Consider the following 21984-nt stretch of genomic DNA (forward strand, 5'->3'; position numbering starts at 1 on the left):
TTGTTAGGATTATTGCTTTGACTGTGTGTTTAGCACGACATGGCTGTGTTGTCTGAGGGTTGTGACTGAGTTGTGCTTCCGAGCTCCTGCAGGGTTGTGCTTTAATGTGGTGTGTGTACAGCAGGTTAAACTATGTTTTTCCATGCAATTATGATGGTCAGAGTTATTATATAATCACATATATTTTACATATTCTGTCAAAAAATAAATAAAATCTGTAAAAGCAGCGAGAGGAAATGTCAGGCCTCAGTCTCCAACTGGCCTGACATGTAGCTGTTGTCAATAATATCTCTACTTGAAATGCTTTTTAAAAGCTTTTGTGTATCTTTACAGTCTAAGATTACACAACAATTGGAAAAATATATCTATTACATCTTTTAGTTAACAACTATTCCAATATCAATTTCATTCATAAGTATTTGCTGTTTACCTTAGCTCATATTGTTTACTTTACTTTGAACTCATATTGATGATGGCCGCTATCCAAATCTCAAAAGCTCACAATATGGTTAGAACATTTTTTTTTTCCTTTGTTAATTCAAAGAGAACATAAATAAATTTTGAATATGACTCAATCTTACATGTCTGGTTTACCTAAGTAACTAATGTGATAAGTATATAATTTAATTTTCAGAGAAACGGTTGTGTTGTTATTTAACATGTGCCCACCACACGTACACAGCCATATCCTGGGGTCATTTCTACAGAAAACAGAGAATAACTGTCTCAGAGAAAACATGGTGATGGCAATAATACAAGAGAGGGTTTTGGATCTTTGCACATTCTGAATGAACAAACAGCTGACCTTATTCATAGGTTAATAAGATCAAAATCTCTTCTACCTCACCTGAATCTAAAACTAAATTTTCATTACCTGCCAGTTCTCTGGTGCTTTTTATAAAACCTCTTTATATTTAGCTATGAGTGACTTTCTTTCATTGATTTTATTTGGTGCCACCAACACAATAATTGACACACATTATAAAATGTGCAGTTTAGATGAAAAGTGATTCTCTGGCCAAAAGCTGTTCATGTTCAAATTGGAATTATTTTGCATGCTCGTGATCCCATCACTGTGTTTTGGTGGCATTTCACTGTGATGATGAGGATGCAGTGTATCTGACCTTAAGTACAGCACCATAGAATATTCTGGTGCTGCACTTACACACATCCAAGTTCCAATTTTGCTTTTGTTCAAATCAGATGATAGTTGAACAAAAAAGTAATCAAATTTTGGCGTTTATTCCTAAGGTCTGAATCAACCATATCTGTATCTGAGCATAATTTTTTGTTCATCTTTAATGTGGACAGAGGACGACTTTAGGATGAAATCAAAGAAGCCTTCCAACTTCAAACTCCTTGAAGCTCATTAGAATACATTAGATGTTTGCAATTCCTTTAAAAATCTGGTCACAAAATATAAGAAGGGTTTAATTAGTATAATACCTGGAAATTTTTTTTAGCTGCAGAGAAGGCTTTGAATACTGCCATATACCACTGCACTGTAAAATATTTGAGCCATATTTATTTGTGTCTGCTAGCTTATGCTCTTTAAGTCAAATGATTTTAGATTTTGAACCTAAGTGTGTGAGTTTGTGAAAGATTACTTACAGTTAAATTGTGTAAGATTTTATAAAATTTTGCCAAGCCTCCAAGAGTTGAATAAGGTTAGCATGTTAAAAAACTGAAAAAAGAAAAAGACAACATTGGGAACTATTTCTCAGTGTGCTTAGTGGCATGTTTTTGTGTCCTGTTTTGCACCATGAGTGAGACAGAAGTGTGTTACACTGGTCTGACTCGTGTGCGTTTTTAAGGCAAACGTTCATTTTAATGCAACTATCAGTTTGCAAAGGTTCAGGATAATGTTCTGGCTGTACTAAGTATTTTGGAGCAGAATTCATTGTGATGTTTAATAAAATTCATGATAGCATCAGATATTGGTTGTGTAATTTAAAAGGAGAATTTAAGTGAGTAGTTATTATAACTTGATAATGTAAGTGAAAATAATAGAGAAATGTGTGCTGTTTTACTAGGTGAGGGAAGTTTTTTCTTGTGAAAAAATTATTTGGTTTAAATTGCAGCATTAAGTTGAAACTCTATTCAAGATTAATCAACAACTTCATGAACTTTAATTTCTGAGTTAAAACCAAAACAATTTTTTTAAATAGCATTTTCAAGGCAGCAGGTGAACTTTTATTTTCAAGCTAAATCACTGTCAAATGTTTTACAGTGTGTTTGTTAAAAATTGATGTTTCTTAAATGTTGTTTATCTATTGCTAGAGCTGAGATTTTGACTAAATGAAGATCAATTTTAATCCAAATCTCAGCGGTATTTGGACTTAAATGGTTAATAGAAAAAATGGTATTGGTCTTAGCATTATTGTTTCATCACTTTTATTGTTATCATAATAAATGCCACAAAATATTTAGATAAAAAAAATTTCCCGCCTTTATATTGAGGAACAGTTTTCTCAAGTTCTGATTCAGTGGAAGTCAGAAATCACACAGAGATCACATAATCACAGCATGACAGAGTGAAACAGAAGTGCATGAATGAACTTCACAGCTTTAACTGTGGACTAAAAGAGCATCTGCAGCCTCAGCTGTGCTAATAGCCTGTTTGTGCTCTTCTATAGTTTGGCCTTCTGAACAGAGAAGTGTGCACAGCGTCACTCTGTAGTATCTGTTCACTAATTCTGTTAGCTGTGTCATGTTTACTCAGGACAAATGGAACATTGTCTTACATCTTATTAAGAAGGTCTTCACCATCTTCAATCTCTTGAAGTTAATGAAGAGCATGTGCGAATCTCCTCCTTATATTTTGTTAGGTTTGGTTTTCTGGCACTTTATTAATACCAAGAAAATTATGAGTATAGTCTGTTGTTCATACATATAGATAACCATATATAAAAATACTAGATTAAAAAGCTTAAAACATTATGAAATGCGTAATAAAATAGTATAAAAATGACATCAATAATCAGAAAAATCCAGGTTTCTGTGATTAGCTAATCATCCTAAATTTTATGCTCCTTGTTAAAACCAAACCCTGCATTTAATCAAAAAAGTTGTTATGCGTAAACGTTAAGCCCAGTTCTGAAGCGCTTCAACACATAATTAAAACAACCAGATATTTGTAAAGCGAGCTTAAACCTCCACAGCAGTTCTTTATCCATGCTGTCTGAATGCAGTTCTGTTCAGGTTTCTTTGTGCTTCTAGCTGAGAGAATAATGTGCCTTTTAAAGAAACACTTTGGAATAGATTCTTCTTTCATATTTTAACAAAGCTCGTCCAGCCAGCTGATGCAGAGCTCTGATCGTGACAACCCACAGGCAGATGTAACATGAAGGTCACCTACACAAAAATTCACACATTCTTTACATCAACATAAATGCTGAAAATGGTTATGTATTTAATTGTTGGAACAGATGCTGAACGTACAGCAGGGGTCAAAGGATGCTGCCACTGACTGCAATGAGAAAGAGTTAGGACTTTTTGGAATAAGGGATGCAGAGGCATTGTAAAAATGGTAGTTAAATTATTCACTATCCTGTTTTGGTCTTTATTCGTAGCTTAGTATATTTTGGACTGGCAAATGTACCTTAAATAATTAGAAGAACCTCACTTACTAATTTTTATCATGTAGACTTCAGCAGTAAACAGTGAGTGTTTATTTGTGATTTAGATCATATTAAAATAAAGAGACCTGTTGGATTAATGTTTTTTCCTGGTTGGTTCTGAAGTTCAACTTCAAAACCAAATAGAGCAGATCAGGAAGATGCGATTCATGTTTTGGATTAGATCATTTCATAAATATCACAGATGTATAACCTTAAGATCAGCTCTCAAATTATCGAAGATTTTGACATCCATGCAATTACAACATTTTAATGCTCAACCTGTCCAGGGTGGACTCCGCTGAGCACCAGGACACCTGCAACTCTGCAAGGACTACCATGTATGTATGTATGTATGGATGGATGGTTTTTTCCCAGTTACAAACCATTAGACTTCAGTTTAGTGCTGAAATTTCTGACAGTGATCAGCATGATATTCTGACAAATAGTAAAACAGCTAAGTCTTGTGGGAAACCTCTTAAAACTCCACAACAGTTCTTAATCCTTACTCTGTATCTGAATGCAGTTCTGTCACAGATGTACAACTGTGACAGTTATACATTAAGAGAATACTATTGAGTACTTAAACAATTTTTTGTTTAAGTGAAACAAAAATTTCTTTGTGTTAGCTTTAAATATGATTAATTCCTGGGTAGCTGCACAAATGTTTTTACACCTGATAGTCTGGTAGACTTGGTTCCATTGGGGACTAAAATTACTACATTTGTTTCATTTCCAACTGGTATGGTTCTCTTTCTCACTGTCAAGCAAATCTGGTGTCCACTTCATACCAGATTTGTTTTGTTCTTCATCAGAGTTTGAAGATACTTTCACCCGGCCCCAACTTTGTTAAATAGCAAACTAAAATTCAATTAAAGCGAACTAGAATAGTGTGAATGCATCCTATCACTGGTTTGTGTAAAATTTGATTGAAAATAAGCTTGTGTGAGAATCTCACGGTATGATAAACGTGGACCACAGACTGATGAAATTCGTCCGACACGAAAAAGTTCAAACTACAGCTAAAAGATTATGTTTGATACATAATCTTATGTTTTAATCATGGCATGACTATTATGTTATTACTAACAGATGCTAAATTAAGCTGAGTAGTCCTGTTGTAAGAAATATTGTCTCTTTTTGGAGATATAATCTTTAAAGAGTGATAGCAGAAGTCTGCTGAGATGCTTACTATTCAGATTATCTGATTGGGTAAAATATTTTGTCTGCTGATTGTTCGCTGTTAGCTTGTCAAATGAACATTTGACCGGAACTTAAATATCATCTGGTTGGGGAAGCAAGAGAGAATTGTTGCATCTACTGGAAACATGCAGTAATATATAGGGCAGGGGGAAGATTGGGGTACTTCCTGTTTAAAAAGTAATAAATACCAACACTCCCCTTGTTATCTGTCATTGTGTTAAATGGTTAAAATGCCAGGAATGGATTGAAAATTGAGGGAGTTTTTTTAAAACCCAGCATACCTTTGTAGTGGTAACCAGCCCATTCGTTGGATGAGGCTATGAAATTTTGGACAAATTCTAAATTTTAGCCTTTTTTACAAAGACTAAACTATGATCATGGTTTAAATGTTTGAAATCTCTGGACCACAGAGACAGTACTGACTAGGCTTGGACAATTTTAGCTGATGTAGCTAATTAGATAATAATTAACTACATCCGCTAAAATTGTTAATGCAGTAAACAGTAGATCATCTTAAGATCACAATTACAATCATATGTGGACAACTATTGACAGACTGGACATATTAAGAAAGGGAACATGTTAAGTAAATCAGATTTTTTTCCATCTTTCAAGTTATTTTACTCTGTTTCACTGAAGTCAGAATATGTTGTCTGTATGTTATTCCCATTCACTTTCTACTGTGCTGCATAAATGTTAAAGGATTGTCTTGTATTGGGTAGAAAATCCCCATCTGTGTTTCTCACAGATGGGGATCACATACCAGTGATGACTATCTAGGTGACATCTTCAACATATCCTGAAAACGCATGTTAACTTAACTTGAATGTCTACAAAAAAAGTGTTAACTTTGATGAAAAATTAAAGAAATAAACAATATCCCAGTTTACATCATCCTGATTATGTTTATGAAACAAGAGAACCCAGGGAAGGGGTCTCTAACCATGAAAACTCGTTGGATGCACTTAAGAATATGTAACTGAATTTGCTATGCAGATTTGACCGAAGCACTATTTGTGATTCGTCTCAGTGTTTAACGCTGTGTCTAATTTCTGCAGCAGAGCTGTTCCCACAACTGCACACTTAATGACCACTCTGCAGTTTTATTCTTGCAGATCTTTCCACTCAGGTATTTACAAGCCATTTTATGTTCCCAAGTCAGCAGTGTGCTGCATCACACATAGCCGCTCCTACCAGTCTGCGATAAAGTTTGGTCTAACTGATTAAGGCTGACACCTTATGAAAGTGACGACAAATAAATAGCTTACAATTACATAAGATTATCATCTATTTGTTTTTACTGGGTTCATATTCATGACATCTCTCTTTAATAATCCTATTAAATAGAGTTGTCATATTAATATGAAATATTAATCATTTCATTTTGAGATAATTTGACAAGAAATTAGCTCTAATGAGCAGAATAGTGTCATGTTTTATGTGTTTGCCTGCTGATTTATTGAAAAACTAAATTCTGTTCTGCACTGTTTGTTACTGCGCAATAGCCAGCCCCGCCCTCTCCTCACAACTCCTCGGGCTGACTACTGAACCAGTTCTCTGTCTAACAGGTCCGGAGAATCTCTAAGACCTGGGTCTTACCCTGAACAAGATCTATAAGAGATAATCTATTTAAACTGGTGGCGAAAGGGATTCGTCTAGCTCTGACTACCTCCTTATCCAGAAGTTATGACCCTTCCCAGTTAAGGAACAATCAACCGAGTAGCCCTCACAGCCGCATAGTTCCAATAACCACTTCTGTTAACGGTAGTTCCCTTTCTAAAATTGTAACGTGCACTTGGTAACGGCTAGATAATTTTTAGTGACTAAGACTAAGATAATCACAGGGTCATTATTTTTCTCTCACCAAAGGAAAGTCTGAAGCCACCACATTACTAGAATCATGAATACTGATTTTACTATAAATAGAAGCACTTTAATTCAAATGACTCAATTAATTTCAATGTCCACAACCTAATCAGAATTTTTAAAATATATGAATTTATTAAGCAAGCTTTAGCAGGGAAAATGACAGGCATACAGAATTTACTTGAAACTACCATACAAAGAAAATCAATATAGTTTAGATCAATTCAACCTTTACCTAACAACCTCCCTACACTGTCATCTATCTATCAAATAAGGCTTTGGGGTGTGGCACAACTCATACCCATCGATGGTATCGGATCTTGGCAACAGGAGTCCTTGTAGTCCTTGGTCAGAGTCTTTGACTTTGAATCATAAATCCTCTTTGGAACCGAAACAAAATGAACTGTCTGCTTCATCCAGCCGAACAGCCCTTAGTCGATCCTGTGACTTTTGTTCAGTTCCCCAAGTCCGTTGCGATGTAATTTTGAAATCGCTGGGTAGAGTGCAGAGTTTGGAAATCAATGAGGAACCAAGGCAGTGGGTCGGTGGATCTCGCCCTTTGGTCCGGCGTGAGGAGCTCCGTTGTCCTCCTTGTGAGGCGCTTTTCTTGGTTCAGGCGTAGTCCTCTGCTGGTCTTCTTACCACACTTGTGTAGAGTCTCAGCGCCAACGAAGAACACCGTATCACCTCGGTCTCACATTTTTATCGTTTCTGCACTTGTGGGCATGTACCCCAGATAGAGAGAGAGCAGGGGTGCTGCTTGCGTTTGCCCGCCTCTACACTCAGGCCCCAACCGTTGTGGGAGATTGCACACCACTCTGGTGACATTCGTGACTTGGGTCATATTGACCCTGTTGCGAGATAACGTGCTTTTAACACCTGCGACTATTGGAAACTTTCTCAAGTGGCAGGCATACTTGTGACCTGGCAGTTGCACAACTAAACCCACTCTCATGTTCTGACATTTGCAGTTTGCACCCACCTCAGCCTTCCTTCTCTTTCTTTGATTCTATACTCTTATCCATATAATTAACTTTAATCAATAAAGTTTGTTTTATATAAAACATCAATTCATTACATTAGATTATTTGATTTTGGTTCATCGTTACAGAAAACATACTAAAATACAGAGATTACACATTAAGCAATCACTATTAATCAACACACAAAGCTGTAGCAGTCTCCTAGGCATTTTTATAGAAAAAGAACATCTGTAAGCACATCCTCATGACTGCGCAACCAGGCCCCAACTCTTAGCTCAGGCCTTCGCCCTGGTTACTGTTGAAGGTTGCGAAATAATGCACCTGTGACACTTGTGACCTGGGTCACTTTGACCCAGGCACGTAGGACACGACTCCTTTTCCGAGAAAAGAGCAACTGCAGCCTCCAACCTCACATCTTCGCACCGAGAGTTGCTAAAGTCGCACCCACACCCCACTTTTGCTCAACAACCTGTTTCCAAATAAGGTGTTGACCATCTCTGCTCTCCTGTTAGTTCCTCTTTCTCCCTTAACCTTTCACCTACTATCCACCTCCAACACATCAGTGATCTTTAATTGCAGTTACACCTTTGACACCATTTCAAGTTCAGAGTAAAAATCACATTTATAACATTTCAAGTTCAGAGTAAAAATCACATTTATAACTTCTTTTACTTCTCTGATTTATCATTCATTTATAATGTTATGATAACCATAATTTATCAGTTACTCTTATTATAATCTTAATGTGAGTTATTACAAATGTTTTCTGTAAAGAAACCAAGAATAATTCATGATTCTTATTATTTGATATCAAAGTTACAGTTACTTGTTTTACTTGTAAGAGTTCCCACTAATGTAAGTGTAAGTGTAAGTATTATTACAAGTAAACCAATATTAATATAAGTATTTTACTTTGAATCTTATCCAATTACTCACAATATTTAGATTTCTTTCTTTAAAACTTTCATGCTAAGTAATAGTCTGAACTATTTTTATAAATCTGCAGGCTGGAAACTTACTTCCTCTTTTTCCAGGAAACTGCTTTTCCTGTTTCATGACTCTCTCTGTCTTGACTATGATTTCTTATGATTAGATAGAAAAAAGTAGAATTAAAGCAAAGTTTGCAGGAGACAGAAACAACACACACAACCAAATTGATTTTATTGACATTTAAGTCTAATGTTGGGTCTAGATTTTACTTGAATAATTAATTTTAAAGATAACTTTATTTATTGTTACTGTTAAACCAAAATCTCCAGCATGGGGAAGTGGGATGATCTCGGATTTTCTTGACAGCACATATATTTTATAAGAGACATATGATGCACAATCCACTTTCTTAGCCCTTAGATACATTTTTTGTGTACTTTGAGTGTCTATGAATGAAAAAAAAAGTATTTCTTCCTGGTGCTGCAGATGTCTTTAGATTCTTTTTGGGTTGTATTTTTCAGTCTGTAAATTTTCCTGTATTAGCTGTAATGTTTTCATGTCTATTATGTCACTGTAATTGCTGTGGAACAGCTAAATAAGATCATGACTTCCAGACAAATCCACCACAAAACTAAGTTTTGTGAATCTGCCATTTTTTGCCTCACAAGAATAAGTTTGGAAACTCTCCCTTGTTTGTGTGAAGCTTTTAAGGGTGAATGCTTCAGCAACGTCCACCAGTATCGAGTGGGATTTTCTGAAAATCTATGTTTGATGGTCACTTCTCTCTACTGAAACTAGGTACACAGCAAACTGGTAAACTGCTAATAAAGCTAAAATGACAGCAAAGCGTATTTCAGACATGAATTTTGTGTCAATAACATCCTGGCCATTTGTTTGATAGCAGGATTGAGCCTTCTGCTTCTGTTAGCACTGTATGTTAGCGTTTAGCTGCTTCCTGGAGGATAGAACTATACTGCATGTTTTCAATATAATTATCTGGCTTTGTTTTTACATTTTTTTCTCTTTGGAAACATAAAGAAAAAATATGTTCAGTTATTACGAAGTTCCAAGCAGACAAGTCAAAATGTTCAGTTCTAGCATGTATTAATGCACAGAATTTTTCTTACATCGTCCCTCGGCATCAGAGCCTGTTTTTCTTGGTGATGCATCCACATCAGTGTGGAAACTCTCCCTTATTTAAGTGTAGCTTTCACTCAAACAAGGGAGCTTCTCTCCGATGCTGATAGTGAAATGCATTCAGTGATCTCCTTGACACTTTTACTGTAAATACAATAATAACACCGTTGAGATGTGTTCATTTGAAATGACGTTAATGTGTTAACTAGGGCTGAAACGATTCCTTGAATGATTCGAGTACCTCAATTATTAGAAAGATTTACTTGCCTCAAAGCTTAGTTAATTTATGGTTTATTATTTAGCGCACCGTGTTCTGCCCGGGTTATTACTTGTGTTGCTCTCACTCCCGCCTCTGAGTTGCTGACGAAAACTAAGTGTTAGCGGCATAACGTCCAATTTTTAAGTTCGGCCCGTGGAGATTTCATTGATTAATGATATTGCCTGGGTTGTCATCGTTTTGGGGGTACCAGTAAGCATCCTTAAAATGCTAACGCGATGCCTGGTGTACGGCAGCTTTTGTCCTTACAGAGCTGTTGGTTCAGAGCAAAATGCAGGAAGAGTGTTGCAGGAGTATTTATATAGGTGAGCAGATAGACTGAACACAGCGGGCAGCTGAGTAGTTGATGCCTACAGTGTAAGTGTAACTTTGCAGATGAACTGCACAATAAATTTCATATATACCGGTCTGAACAAACGGGTGGTGGAGTGCATCGTGGCAATACATAGGTGGTAGATGAGTTTCTGAGTGTGACGAACAAAGGTGCTGTAAATATCACATATTTCTCCCCCTTTTTCTTATGTTTGTTCCCTGGTCTACCGGTTGTGTTTCCTTGGTGACCCTGTAATAGGACCCCATCTTTCTGATGCTGATAATTGTTTGGAAATGTGAGTTGGACTTTGTGTTCTTTTGGGTCAGCAGTGGATCTCCCTTCAAAACTCCCATGGAAGCCTACTGCCGCGTCTGTTCTTGTTAAATCTTGAAGGCTAACGTTGAGGCCTGCTTTTCTTCAGATATAGATCTGGATTGTTTGTGAACTAATGGAATTGTCATCACAGTTCACCTGGAATGATTTTGATTGGCCTGCCGCTATTTGGAAGTTGCTCTTTTTTCAGTGGAGTCCCAAACTCTTAGAAAGGCCCCAATACATTTTCCATCTCAATGGATATCAGTTTCACCAATTTATTTACTTCCAATTTGAATTTAACCCTTTTCATCTATTCTTAACTTGCTTTCAGAACCAGGCATAATGTATTGCCTTTTGAAGATCTTCTTCATGTTGCCAGGCAGTTTCTATTGAAGCAATTTATTTTCTTATCATTCTTAACCCTGAAGTGAAACTGAACCAGAGATGTGGTTAATTGAAGTTAATTAATGAATTGTGATTTTTTTTTTTTTATCTGGGTATCTTTGTGTAATTTAAGAAGAAAATCATTATCTGAACCACTTAGAAAAATAAAATGAACCAGAAAGTGGCACATTTCCACAACACCAAAGAACTAGAATTTTGTAAGTGTTGGAAGACATTAACCTGACCTGCTTAGAATTTCAGTCAGATACCTTTGCGTATACAGATCATTACCTTGTCAAATAATGTTGATTGCACGACTAAATGCTAATTGAGACAGACTTAATCAAGACAGGGGAGAGAACAACAGAAAAATCAATTTAGTAATTATAAATTCTATCCGTGTATATTTAGATAAAAAAAAAAAAAAAAAAACTAACAAAATATGTAATTTATATTTATTCTGAATAGACTCTGATACCATGTCTACATGGTTTCTGTTGCTGCTTGTAAAATCCTTTAAGGGCTTTTACAGATCCCAGAGAGGTAGCTGAAGGATGGCTTAGAAGTTAATCAGCACAGACCCCAAAAGTCAATATGAAAGAGAACAGTGGCAGAGTTCCGCTAGTCTCAGAGGCAGCTGGCTGCTTAAACACAGAGTAGATGTAAAGACAGAAAGATTCAGCAGAACCTGAGACAGAAAAACCTAAAGTTATATGAAGTTTTATTGTAAAAGCTGTTGATGTTAAAAGTGACATCATGGACAGGATCTTACAGCATAAATTGCATAGTGTATTATTCTGGATCTAAAAGTCTGAAATTTGTGTAGTTAAATAGGAAGTGTGCGATACTAGGCATAAACAGAGTAAACATAGATTAAAATATTATAAAAGATTATATCTTACCAAGAAACATTTTAGGCATTTTTCTGTTCCACCTTTAGATATAGGTGGAGCAGATAGTCAAAGCATTTAAACTAATTTTGACTTTTGATCTTATTTCAAACCAAGGGTAACGGTTGTGAGCTCAATGTTCTTAAACTGTGGCAAAGCCCCACTAGGGGCTCTTGTTTCTGCTCAAGTTGATTGATCTTTGCTTCAGACAGAAGCTGCTAAAGTGAAGTACGTTAGAGAACATTTCAACAACTTCCACTATAAACTGAAGTAAACATCAATCATCAAAGAGAAGCTACATTTGGACCATTGGATTGGAAACGACATCAGTGCAAACTCACCCATGTTCCAGTTGCAAGTTGAAACAAGTGGGATACGCTAATTAATGTGACAAGCCAACTGGTACAAGATAAACAGTGTGCTTCTCTGCATTTTTATTTGTTCAAAAAAATAAAACAACTTTTCACAATAACAGATTTGATACGTATGTGTCATGAGGTTTTATTTAGATAAAAACTTTCAAAATAATTTATAACTTCAGCTATATGTGTTAAACATGCTGTGCATTTGTTCAACTTTGAAGTTGGAAATGTGGACTTCTTACTGCAAATGTAGAGATTAGAAGTTACATTGCTTCATTCAAAAATTCTGTGGCATTTTTCCTTATTTTCTGCCTTCATAGATAAATGGAACAAATTAATTGATCCTACTGGGTTATTGTTTTTAAATTGCAGTCAGTATGTCGGTACTTGTTGTAAAATGCTGGGAGCCACTGGCATATGTATTTCTTATTGGACAAACTTATCTTTTGATTGTTGTCACAACTATTCACATTCAAGCGCATCTGTTTGTCACAGAACAGTGCACATTAATCAACATCATATAACGTAAGTGTGCCAGAGTCGGCTAAAATAAGCTAATGTCCATTGGCAGTCCCTTTCACAGCTAAAACAAACAAAGTTAAAATGTATTATTTACACAGCTAAATTACAAGAACCAATGCATTTCATAAACAATAAAAATCTGAACCATTTTTAATATTCTGGGTTCTAACAGACATTACTTAGTTGATTTAAGGCTGTGCTTTATTTGATCACAAAGGTGTTAAACATGGAGCATTATTCTATAGCGAATGAACATTGTTCCAGATGTTACAACTCCCACCTGTACAAATTGCCCAAAGGTGGCACGTCTAAGCTTGTAATGCTGTTTCTTTAATCAGTCATTATTATTTAGTCTCTCTTTGTCTTTCTTGTCTGCACTGAGCTGTAACACTTTAAGAATCTTCCAGTGATTCAGTATTCCAGAGGAAAATAAACCTGTTTTCTATTTCAGCGGTTTCCTGAACGAGGGCTAAATAATTCCCATTTTTATCATCATTAGAGTCATTGATAAATTACGCTGCAGGCGGCCTGTAAATGCTGGCAGGTCCCTTCAGATTAGTTTCTAGCTTCAGAGAAATAAAGTGCTACAGTAAAGCGTCCCATGTTTCTCAATCATTTGTATTGATGTGCACTTCCTGAATTCCGCCGACGTTCAGAGCTAATTGTGAACTGATACCTCTGCTCCACTTGGACTATCGCTAAGCAGAGGTCACCAAGCTGCATAGCCTGTTAGACCAGGCAGGGTATCATATGAAGCTTTGTCAATACCACACAGAGGTCTGAGGCTACTCTGATACCAGATACTATCTCTGTACCCTTTGATATTATTGACTCTGTGGTCTCTGTGTTGATTAACTTCTGCACCCTCTTCCAGCAGACTGCCTCTCTAGGCTCTGTCGCAGCTCTCAAACAACAAGCATTTAAACTTTAAACCAAGTTCAAAGTGGCATGCCTCAGCTTTAATAGGTGTCTCCATACAGATACAGGTATGTTAGTGTTTCAGTTAGATCTTTCAGGTCAGCTGGGAATATGTTTTATTAAGAATATTACACAAAATATCAGATATGATGTTGACTTTGTGTTTTTTTTGTTTTTTTTTTAAAGGTAAGATTTGTCTTGTCTGTTTTATGTGGTTGGTAGTGTGATTTAGTTTCTGATACTTTATTTTTAATTTACTTATGCATTTACGGGTGGTAACGAGTAGTGGCACTTTAAGAGAGCTGTTCTTCACATGCCTGAAGACATATATATAGTTATTACTGCTACACAGGGTTTGACATGCTCTTAACATGTAGGGTGCACTTAATTTTTCACAGAATGCTGACTAGCCATGCATTTTTTAAAATTGAAAGTTGTGTTCAACTATTTTTTCACTTTCTGAATCTCAGTGTACTTCATGTTTTAAGATGCTCTGTATGGTTGACTGTTCTCTTTTACCACAGTTTGAGACTTTAACATAAACGTTTGTTGCTGTTTGTTTTGAGGGTCATTTTCAAACTCTGTCTTTAAGAGCTAAACTCAGTAAAAACAGAACTATGTTTTGACATGTGGATAGCAGTAATGGCAGCTCCCATCTTAATACAGGAATGGAGATAAAGGAAGATATAGATAAAAATCACCAGAAGAATCCACAACTTTTATTTTGAACAGTGAGGCAATAAGCATGGCAGCAAAGAGGGAAGCTCACATGAGAGACAATTCTAACAGCAATAAAATAGACAATATGCCTCATATTTTAAGCCTTCAAATGCTGAAGAAAATCATCCTTATCGCTTGCACAAATATAACATTTGAAGAAGACGCATGCAACTGAAGAGACCTACATTTAATGTAAAACTATGGCAACAGTATCAAAACAGAGAATAATAGGTGTGACTAAAAGTATCAAGGAATTACAAAAGCCTGTTTATCAGGAGCACACATGTCAACAAATTACAAGTACACAAAGATTAACCACCAGCTCCATTCTACATGAAATTAGAGCTTTTATAAACATCACATTTCATTAACATCACATAATGACATTAGACTTTTAAAGCGCTTTTCAGGGCACTTAAAGACATGAATGAAATCAGTCATTTCCATTCACACGCTGACGATGGCAAGCTACCAAAGCTATTAAATATCACATAAGTAATATTTATTTTTTTCTTGCTAATGTAATATAAATATTGTGTTTTCATTTTGGTAACAATTACCTTGCAGCAAAACAGAGCAACTAACAGCCCTTGCTCAGTTAACGACATATGATTTTATTAACTTTGTACTTTGAAACTGTATTCTTACTTTTTTCCGGGTTTGAGTCATGGGGGTAGCAGCTTCAGAAGGGAGGCCCAGACATCCATCTCCAGCCACTTATTCCAGCTCCTCAGAGGGAATCCCAAGGCGTTCCCAGGCCAGCTGAGGAACATAGTTCCTCCAGCGTGTCCTGGGTCTTCCCCAGGACCTCATCCTGGTGGGACGTGCCTGGAACACCTCACCAGGGAGGAGTCCAGAAGGCATCCTAACCAGATGCCCGAGCCACCTCAACTGGCTCCTCTTGACTTGAAGGAGCAGTGGCTCTACTCTGATTCCCTCCCGGATGACTGAGCTTCTCACCCTATCTCACACATACACAATCATACAGTTAATGCATACATACCCAAGCACTTTCTAGTTATGTTGTAACACAAGACATGAGTTTCAACAACTTGGGTTTAAGAAAAAATAAAATAACTTAACCCTTGCTGATTTGGTTTCTTGAGAAAATTTTAGAAAATGTGTATGTGTTGACAGAACATACAGAGCATTTGTCCTCTTGCAGATATATCTCTATTTCTTTTAGATGATCAGGGTTTTTTTTTAGACAAAAAACACTGCTGTAATAGATACAAATTGCAGTCAGCAAATTATTTCATTAATTTACAGAAAATGTAAATGAATGAATGGCCTTCTAATTACATAATAAATTAACTTAGTTTAAACACATTTATTAAAAAATTGATTTCAATTTCACCTGTCCCAATTTAAAAATTTATATATATAGTTTTTATGTGTCATTAATTCCCTCTGCATTTCCAGATACATCCCCCCTTTTTGCCACAGTAATACAGTAATCACTCACAATCGCACAGGAAATTATCTGTACTCATCTGTGGTCGTCATGTCGTAATAGTAATTTTAAATAAAACCTGTTCGACAACATGAAGTAGGCTTAATGATCTTAAAAAAGCAACATATCATGCTCCGGGTAATTCAAAAACAGATGAGAAACAAAGTTACGGATGTTTGTCAGTCAAGGAGGAGTTACAATGCCACTTTAAGGTTTTTGGATTCCACCAATCCAAATTGAGAACCATCATCCACAAAAAGAGAAAACATTGGACTATAGAGAACCTTCAGACCTCTAAGTGAGGTCTCCTGTCCTTTAGATATTATTTAGAGTGCTTTCAGACCAGTTGATGGAATCCTTTTTTTGTCCACTTTTCCAAAAATACTCCAGGAGTGAATCAGCAAATCATCCAGGAGGTCAGTGAAGGGCTGTAAAAAACATCTAGCACACACAGCTGGCCTCATCGTCCTCAATAACAGAGCTCCTGATTCAACAATAAGCAAGACACTAGAAAATATGGACTTCATGGGAGAGTACCAAGGTCAAACCACTGATGACACAAAAGTCTCACATTTCTCAAAATCATCTTCATGACTGTAAGAGTTTAATTTTGGGATTTTCTTAATTTCTTTGTGCTAGATCAGAATTGTTTCTGTTTTACTTTAGATCAGTTCTTCCTTAGTAATTCTAGTTTAATATGTTTATTTTTTGTGTTTATTAATTTTTGTTGCCTGTATTTAATTACGTTTCTAGGTCTAGTTATTGTTTAGTGTTAGATTTTTTTGCTGGTTCCTCCTGTTAAATCCTGTTACTTCTCTGTTTTCCTGAGTTCTTGTGATTTTCTTTTTGCTTTTTTCCTGCTCTGGCTCCCTGCATATTACACATCATGACAAATGCAAGTTCAAGCAAATGCATCTGGCCACTATAGTACAACCAGTTATTGAACAGAGTAATACATTTACATTTGACAAAATAACCAAGAATAAAAAATTGACTTTTTTATGGTCTACTTCTTTTTATGTGTTTTTTTTCCCTTTCAATCTGCTGGTTGATTTAAAAAAAAAAAATAAATAAAAAAAAACAAACAAACAAAAAAATATATATATATATATGTTTAAACCAAACACCACAAACTACCAGTGCTTAAAAGAACAGCCAATTTGAGACAATTTCTAAGTTAAATATATTAGAAACGGTTTTGAATGCAGCATTTTGGTCTTCATTAAATAAGTTTAATACTTTTTAGAAGGTCGAATTGCACTGATTGGTTAAATTAACAGGGAGTTTGTTGGCAGTGGAAGAGACATTGTTTGCATGATTAGAAGCTGTGATCTTTTGCTAACTAGCTGACTTGTAATCCACCCCAGCTGCTATCTGAGGAAACCCTTCCCCTGTTGGGCTTCCTCAAAGCTACCACTGAGAGCTCAACTCTAATTGGACAGCAATAACTTTAGACGGGTTTCATCCTTCCACTGAAGAGGATCAGGGCAGACTGCTCATTCTAACACTGCCTTTTGCCTACAACTATTATTTGCTCTAATTTTAGAACAATTCCTTTGGCATGTATTTTTTTCATTTTCAACTGTTTTGAAGTCCAAGTGAAAACTCAAACTTCATGAGTTTGTAGATGAACCTTCCTGACTATGGTGCCTAAAATATTAACCTATGTGTGCTACAAAAAATACTTTGTTGTGACATATTTGCTGCCTTTTTATGCAACAACATCACTTTGAATGTTGGGAGAAGGTCTATGTCTGGCAGATAAGAAACAGGATGCTTCTCTTCTTATTCCAACTTAAATTGAAACCTGTCACTGCAGGCTTTCCTCTCTCTCTTCAATGTGTCCTTGAAGATAAATTGTACAAAGTTAATTACAGATTTTCATTCCATGTGACTGGTATCGATTAAATGATAAAGAAGGACAGAATAAGGAGCCTGGATTCTCTCTGAATCTAAACATAATTGCAATCATTGATTTGGGAAATAATGCCAGAAACCTTGTTTCATTTCCAAAATGAAAGCAGTAAACGGTGAAAAGATTTTTACTGACATAAAAGTTAATCTTTGAAATGTTTCATGTTTTTCTATTGTCACAAAATCCAACAGTGAGCAGGAATTGATCCTATTATCAAGGATTGCGTGTGTAGCCGAGTCTGATGTTTCAAGCTTATTGCTCTGTGCCGTTGAGCTCTGGTGTTATCATGGCAGATAACCAAGAATATACCCACAGACACACCCGTATTCAAGCACACACACACTGCTCTATAAATATCAGAAGTGCAGAGGTACACAATTCATTTTTTTGCTGTGTCTTATATATTTGCTTTAAAATTATATAAAAGGATGATTTACTTAGAAAAATCTAGAATTAGTCTACTTAAATCTGATTTAAATCCTGCACTATTTTGAAAATAAAACACTGCTATAATCACATGGAATAATTTTATGGATAAAGCTTTCTCCTTTGGGCTGGAATATAGGTAGTTTTATCAAAATGTAAAGCACAGTGCTGGTTAACTGGATGAATCAGTTGAGGGTTTTCCATATCTGGACCTGTCAATCAGTTGGTTGAATTCTCTCCTCTCTGAGCCAAACCCTGAGTTGGGAAAGGGGACAAAATAAACATTTAGGCAATGGGTCAATGAGATTTCTCCAACTCTAGGAAAATATTCATTAGATTAAACTTTTTTTTTTTTTTTAATCAAACAATGTTTTTACACAATACATCTACCTGACATCATGATATTTGTATGGGCTGTGTATAATTATTCCACAGTTTGATCCATCTGATTGCAGCATTAACATTCGCTCTCACCAACTTAAGAACCATTCATACATTTTCAGAATTTTGAATCCCCTAAAAATAAATTCTAGCGAGTAGTCTTAGAAGAATTAGAAATCAAATTACAGTAGCTTGTACTAAATGTACATTTTCAATGGGAGACAATCGTAGCAAAAAGCAAAAGGACATAGATTGTTCTATTTGATTTAAAATTTCGTACAGCTGGATTCATCGTCTTCTGAGATGATAAATAACTCTGCCAAAGCTGAATAAATAAATTCCTGAATCCAGATTCCAATGAAATATATAATCAAAAGTTTGTCATTTGTAAATTTGTGACTTTAGCTGCTTTAAAAAAGAAGCAAGACAGAACGACACATTATGTTTTCTTTTTCCCCCTCATGGTCACATAATGTTCTTTTCCAACAAACCTCTTCTGTACAATGAATTAGACATAATATGTAAAAGAAAAAATGATAAATTCTTAGGAATAGTGTTAGTAATACTGAACTAATAAGGGATAACATTGCACTATACATAGTGAACTGCAGTGGATGAGTTTTGTCAGGCTTAATAAAATGAAGGTGTTTCTGTTTTTGTCTTTCATCATCTTTCATGAACCAAACATCTGAAACCTGGGTGCTACAAAATCAGCTAGTTTTAGATATACTGTGGTCATATCGAAACATTGCAAATGTGATTCCAGACTAGCTTCCCCAGTTTCTCCATTCCTTGGAAACATTGTTTTCCCTGAGCCAGAGGTGTGAGCAAACATCTTCAGCAAGAAAACCAATCAGTTGCCTGACTACAGCTGACACGTTTCAGATTTCAAGAGCAATGAATTGTTCTCTCTCCTCAACCTCTGTGCATGTATTATATCTGTCTTGTCTTCATTAAGCAAAAAAAAAAAAAAAAAAAAAAAAGAAAAAAAAAAAAAAAAAAAACAAAAGCAAAAAAAACAACAAAGCCCCCAAGATCAGAGCACTGATCTAGAGTCAGCTTCAGAGGATTTTAAGTCATCCCACAGGCTTTGGACCGCTCTGCAGACAAATCATCCTGCGTCCATAAGTCATCGTGAGTGTCACAAACTGGCCTTAGGCTTGGGAACAAATCTGTGATAGCAACAGAATCTGTTAACTTACTCCACTTACACACTGTTTTTAACCCATGAGAATGTTGTTGCTTGAGTTCTGCACCTTAAAGCTGTCAAAGCCCAACAAAATGTCTGATGTCTGACTGAAAGAAAGCTCACTTCAAAGGGAAGAGAAACTGAAAAAGATGGCTGCAGATTGAAAGATGGGAGAAATGAATGAGAGAGTGCGGGAAGCAAACATTGGATCAAAGAGAGTTTTTATAGATTAAGAGAGCCGTTCCTGAATAATAACCCCGTGCATGCTGTGGTTTGTTAAGGTGCCGTGCCAGCACTTTTATTTTCCACATGAACATGTGCAACTGCGTTTAAGCTGCAGTCGTAATTTGAGAAGAGGAAAAAACGGCATGATCCACTTTAGTCACACTTGAAATCAGGATTAGAAAAATCTCTTGGCAAAGGACGTGAGAGGAGTCAAGTCAGGTCGGCTGAGATTCAGCGAGACATTCTAAAAGCGCACCAGATCACGCTGTCACTTCTGCTGAGCTCTTGTTCGCCAGATGGATGTCCAATCGCAGCTCCAGATGTGCCCAGAATCCGTCTGAGCTCCAAGCAGAGTGACGCCCAAAAACAAAGGGCTGCCCCTCACTCAGCTACACGACTGATTGAGAAAGCTGAAGGATAATTGTAATCAGGCTGCTGCCAGTTTTCATTATGATCTCAGACCCGGGCTTTAATGCCGCTCAGACACACTGGAGAAGGTTGTTATAGGCTAGAAGGATCAGAATGCAATAAAAGTAACTGCTTTAGATCACAGTACTCCTAATCTGCTGCTGGTTGGATGTGATGTAATCTTACAATCTTGGATTAAGTACACACATGAACAGCAGAGGAGGAAGCATGTTTGCGCTGCAGTCTGTGAGGAACTGCATGGGTTAACAGACTGTTGCAGGCACCTGGGAACAGAGGAACTAAACAAAGCTGTTATTTTTCTTGTTTTCTGCATTTAAACTCCTCCACTGACAGGTAGAGGAACACTTTGAACTAATGTGTAACAACGCCTGGAACATTTTCCATAATTACTCTCCGCAGAGCAAATCCCGGTTTGGCAAGTTACATATGCAACAATATTCAAACCTCTCACATCTGACAATAACAGGTTCTGAAATGCAGTGTTTATGTTTTGTTTTCCAGATAATTGCAATGGTCCTCTCACATCAGCATTACCACACTCATCGTTTCAGAGCTCATCTCAGTCCTCGGCCAGTTATTCTGCCTTCTACGCCAAGCTCAACAGGAGAGATGGTGAGTGCACACTGCTTTATTTAGAAAAAAAATAGTACCCTGAGAAATATCTGCCTATACTAAATTTATTCTGGTGTCTTTTAGCAACATTGTTTGAGAACTTAGGAGGTCACCTTCTGTGCTCTATGACATTTCAGTTCATTTTTCCCTGATCCATTTGTTTGTTCTAAATGTTTTTTATAGAACAATGTGTCTGCAGGTAAAATGCCTTTGCACAGTATATTTTATACGTGTTCACTTGCAATCAAGCTGTTTGATGACCTGATTATTTTTGCCACCCAGTTAGGCTTGTTTTCATCAGAAAACATGGATAAATTTTATTTTTTTTATGGTCTGCACATGCTCAGTACTGCTCAGGGATTACAGGAACAGTAAGAGTCAGAGATCAGCATGGACAGACTGAAAGCACACACCCATATACACCCACGCCCATGCATGTTAAAACACCCACAAACCTTTTGTATTAAAGTATTAATAAATGGATAACAACAGGTGATTAATAGGATTGTATTGTTATTATTTTTGTTTTTGCAGAATTTGAACCAGGTGAAGCTAAAACTATTCCACTTAAGGAGAGTAAAAGATTTTTTTTCTTCATCTTAAGTGTAAAATGTATATGTTTGTGTACTGTTTTAGTTTTAATTACTGCCCTGACTCTGTTCTTTCAACAGAATGTCCTTTTTAAGTCTTCATACTCCAGTTAGTGAATCATTGATTATTAAAATACTTGTCAGGTAATTTAGTAATCTATACATCAAGATTGAATTGATTAATCAATTTAAGCAGTAATACCTTGCTATCTGTTAAAATATAGCTTTCATATATCAAACTAAGCCATCTCAAAATATCAGAATTTTAATATCCATTCCAATTCCAATATAATTCAAACATTTGTCATTATAACCAGAAGTAGACAT

General features: G+C 36.1%; 1 protein-coding gene across 1 annotated transcript in view; it reads left to right on the forward strand.

Annotated features, from left to right (window-relative positions):
* LOC122840202 (contactin-associated protein-like 5) overlaps nucleotides 1-21984 on the forward strand; it is a 177804-nt gene that overhangs the window by 17275 nt on the left and 138545 nt on the right. Inside the window, exon 2 of the mRNA XM_044132441.1 lies at nucleotides 20957-21067. Within this exon, the coding sequence (XP_043988376.1) occupies nucleotides 20957-21067 (111 nt within the window). The remainder of the gene's footprint in view (nucleotides 1-20956; nucleotides 21068-21984) is intronic.

The sequence above is a fragment of the Gambusia affinis genome, linkage group LG11 (assembly GCF_019740435.1).
Source record: "Gambusia affinis linkage group LG11, SWU_Gaff_1.0, whole genome shotgun sequence".
In the NCBI taxonomy this organism is placed as follows: Eukaryota; Metazoa; Chordata; class Actinopteri; order Cyprinodontiformes; family Poeciliidae; genus Gambusia; species Gambusia affinis.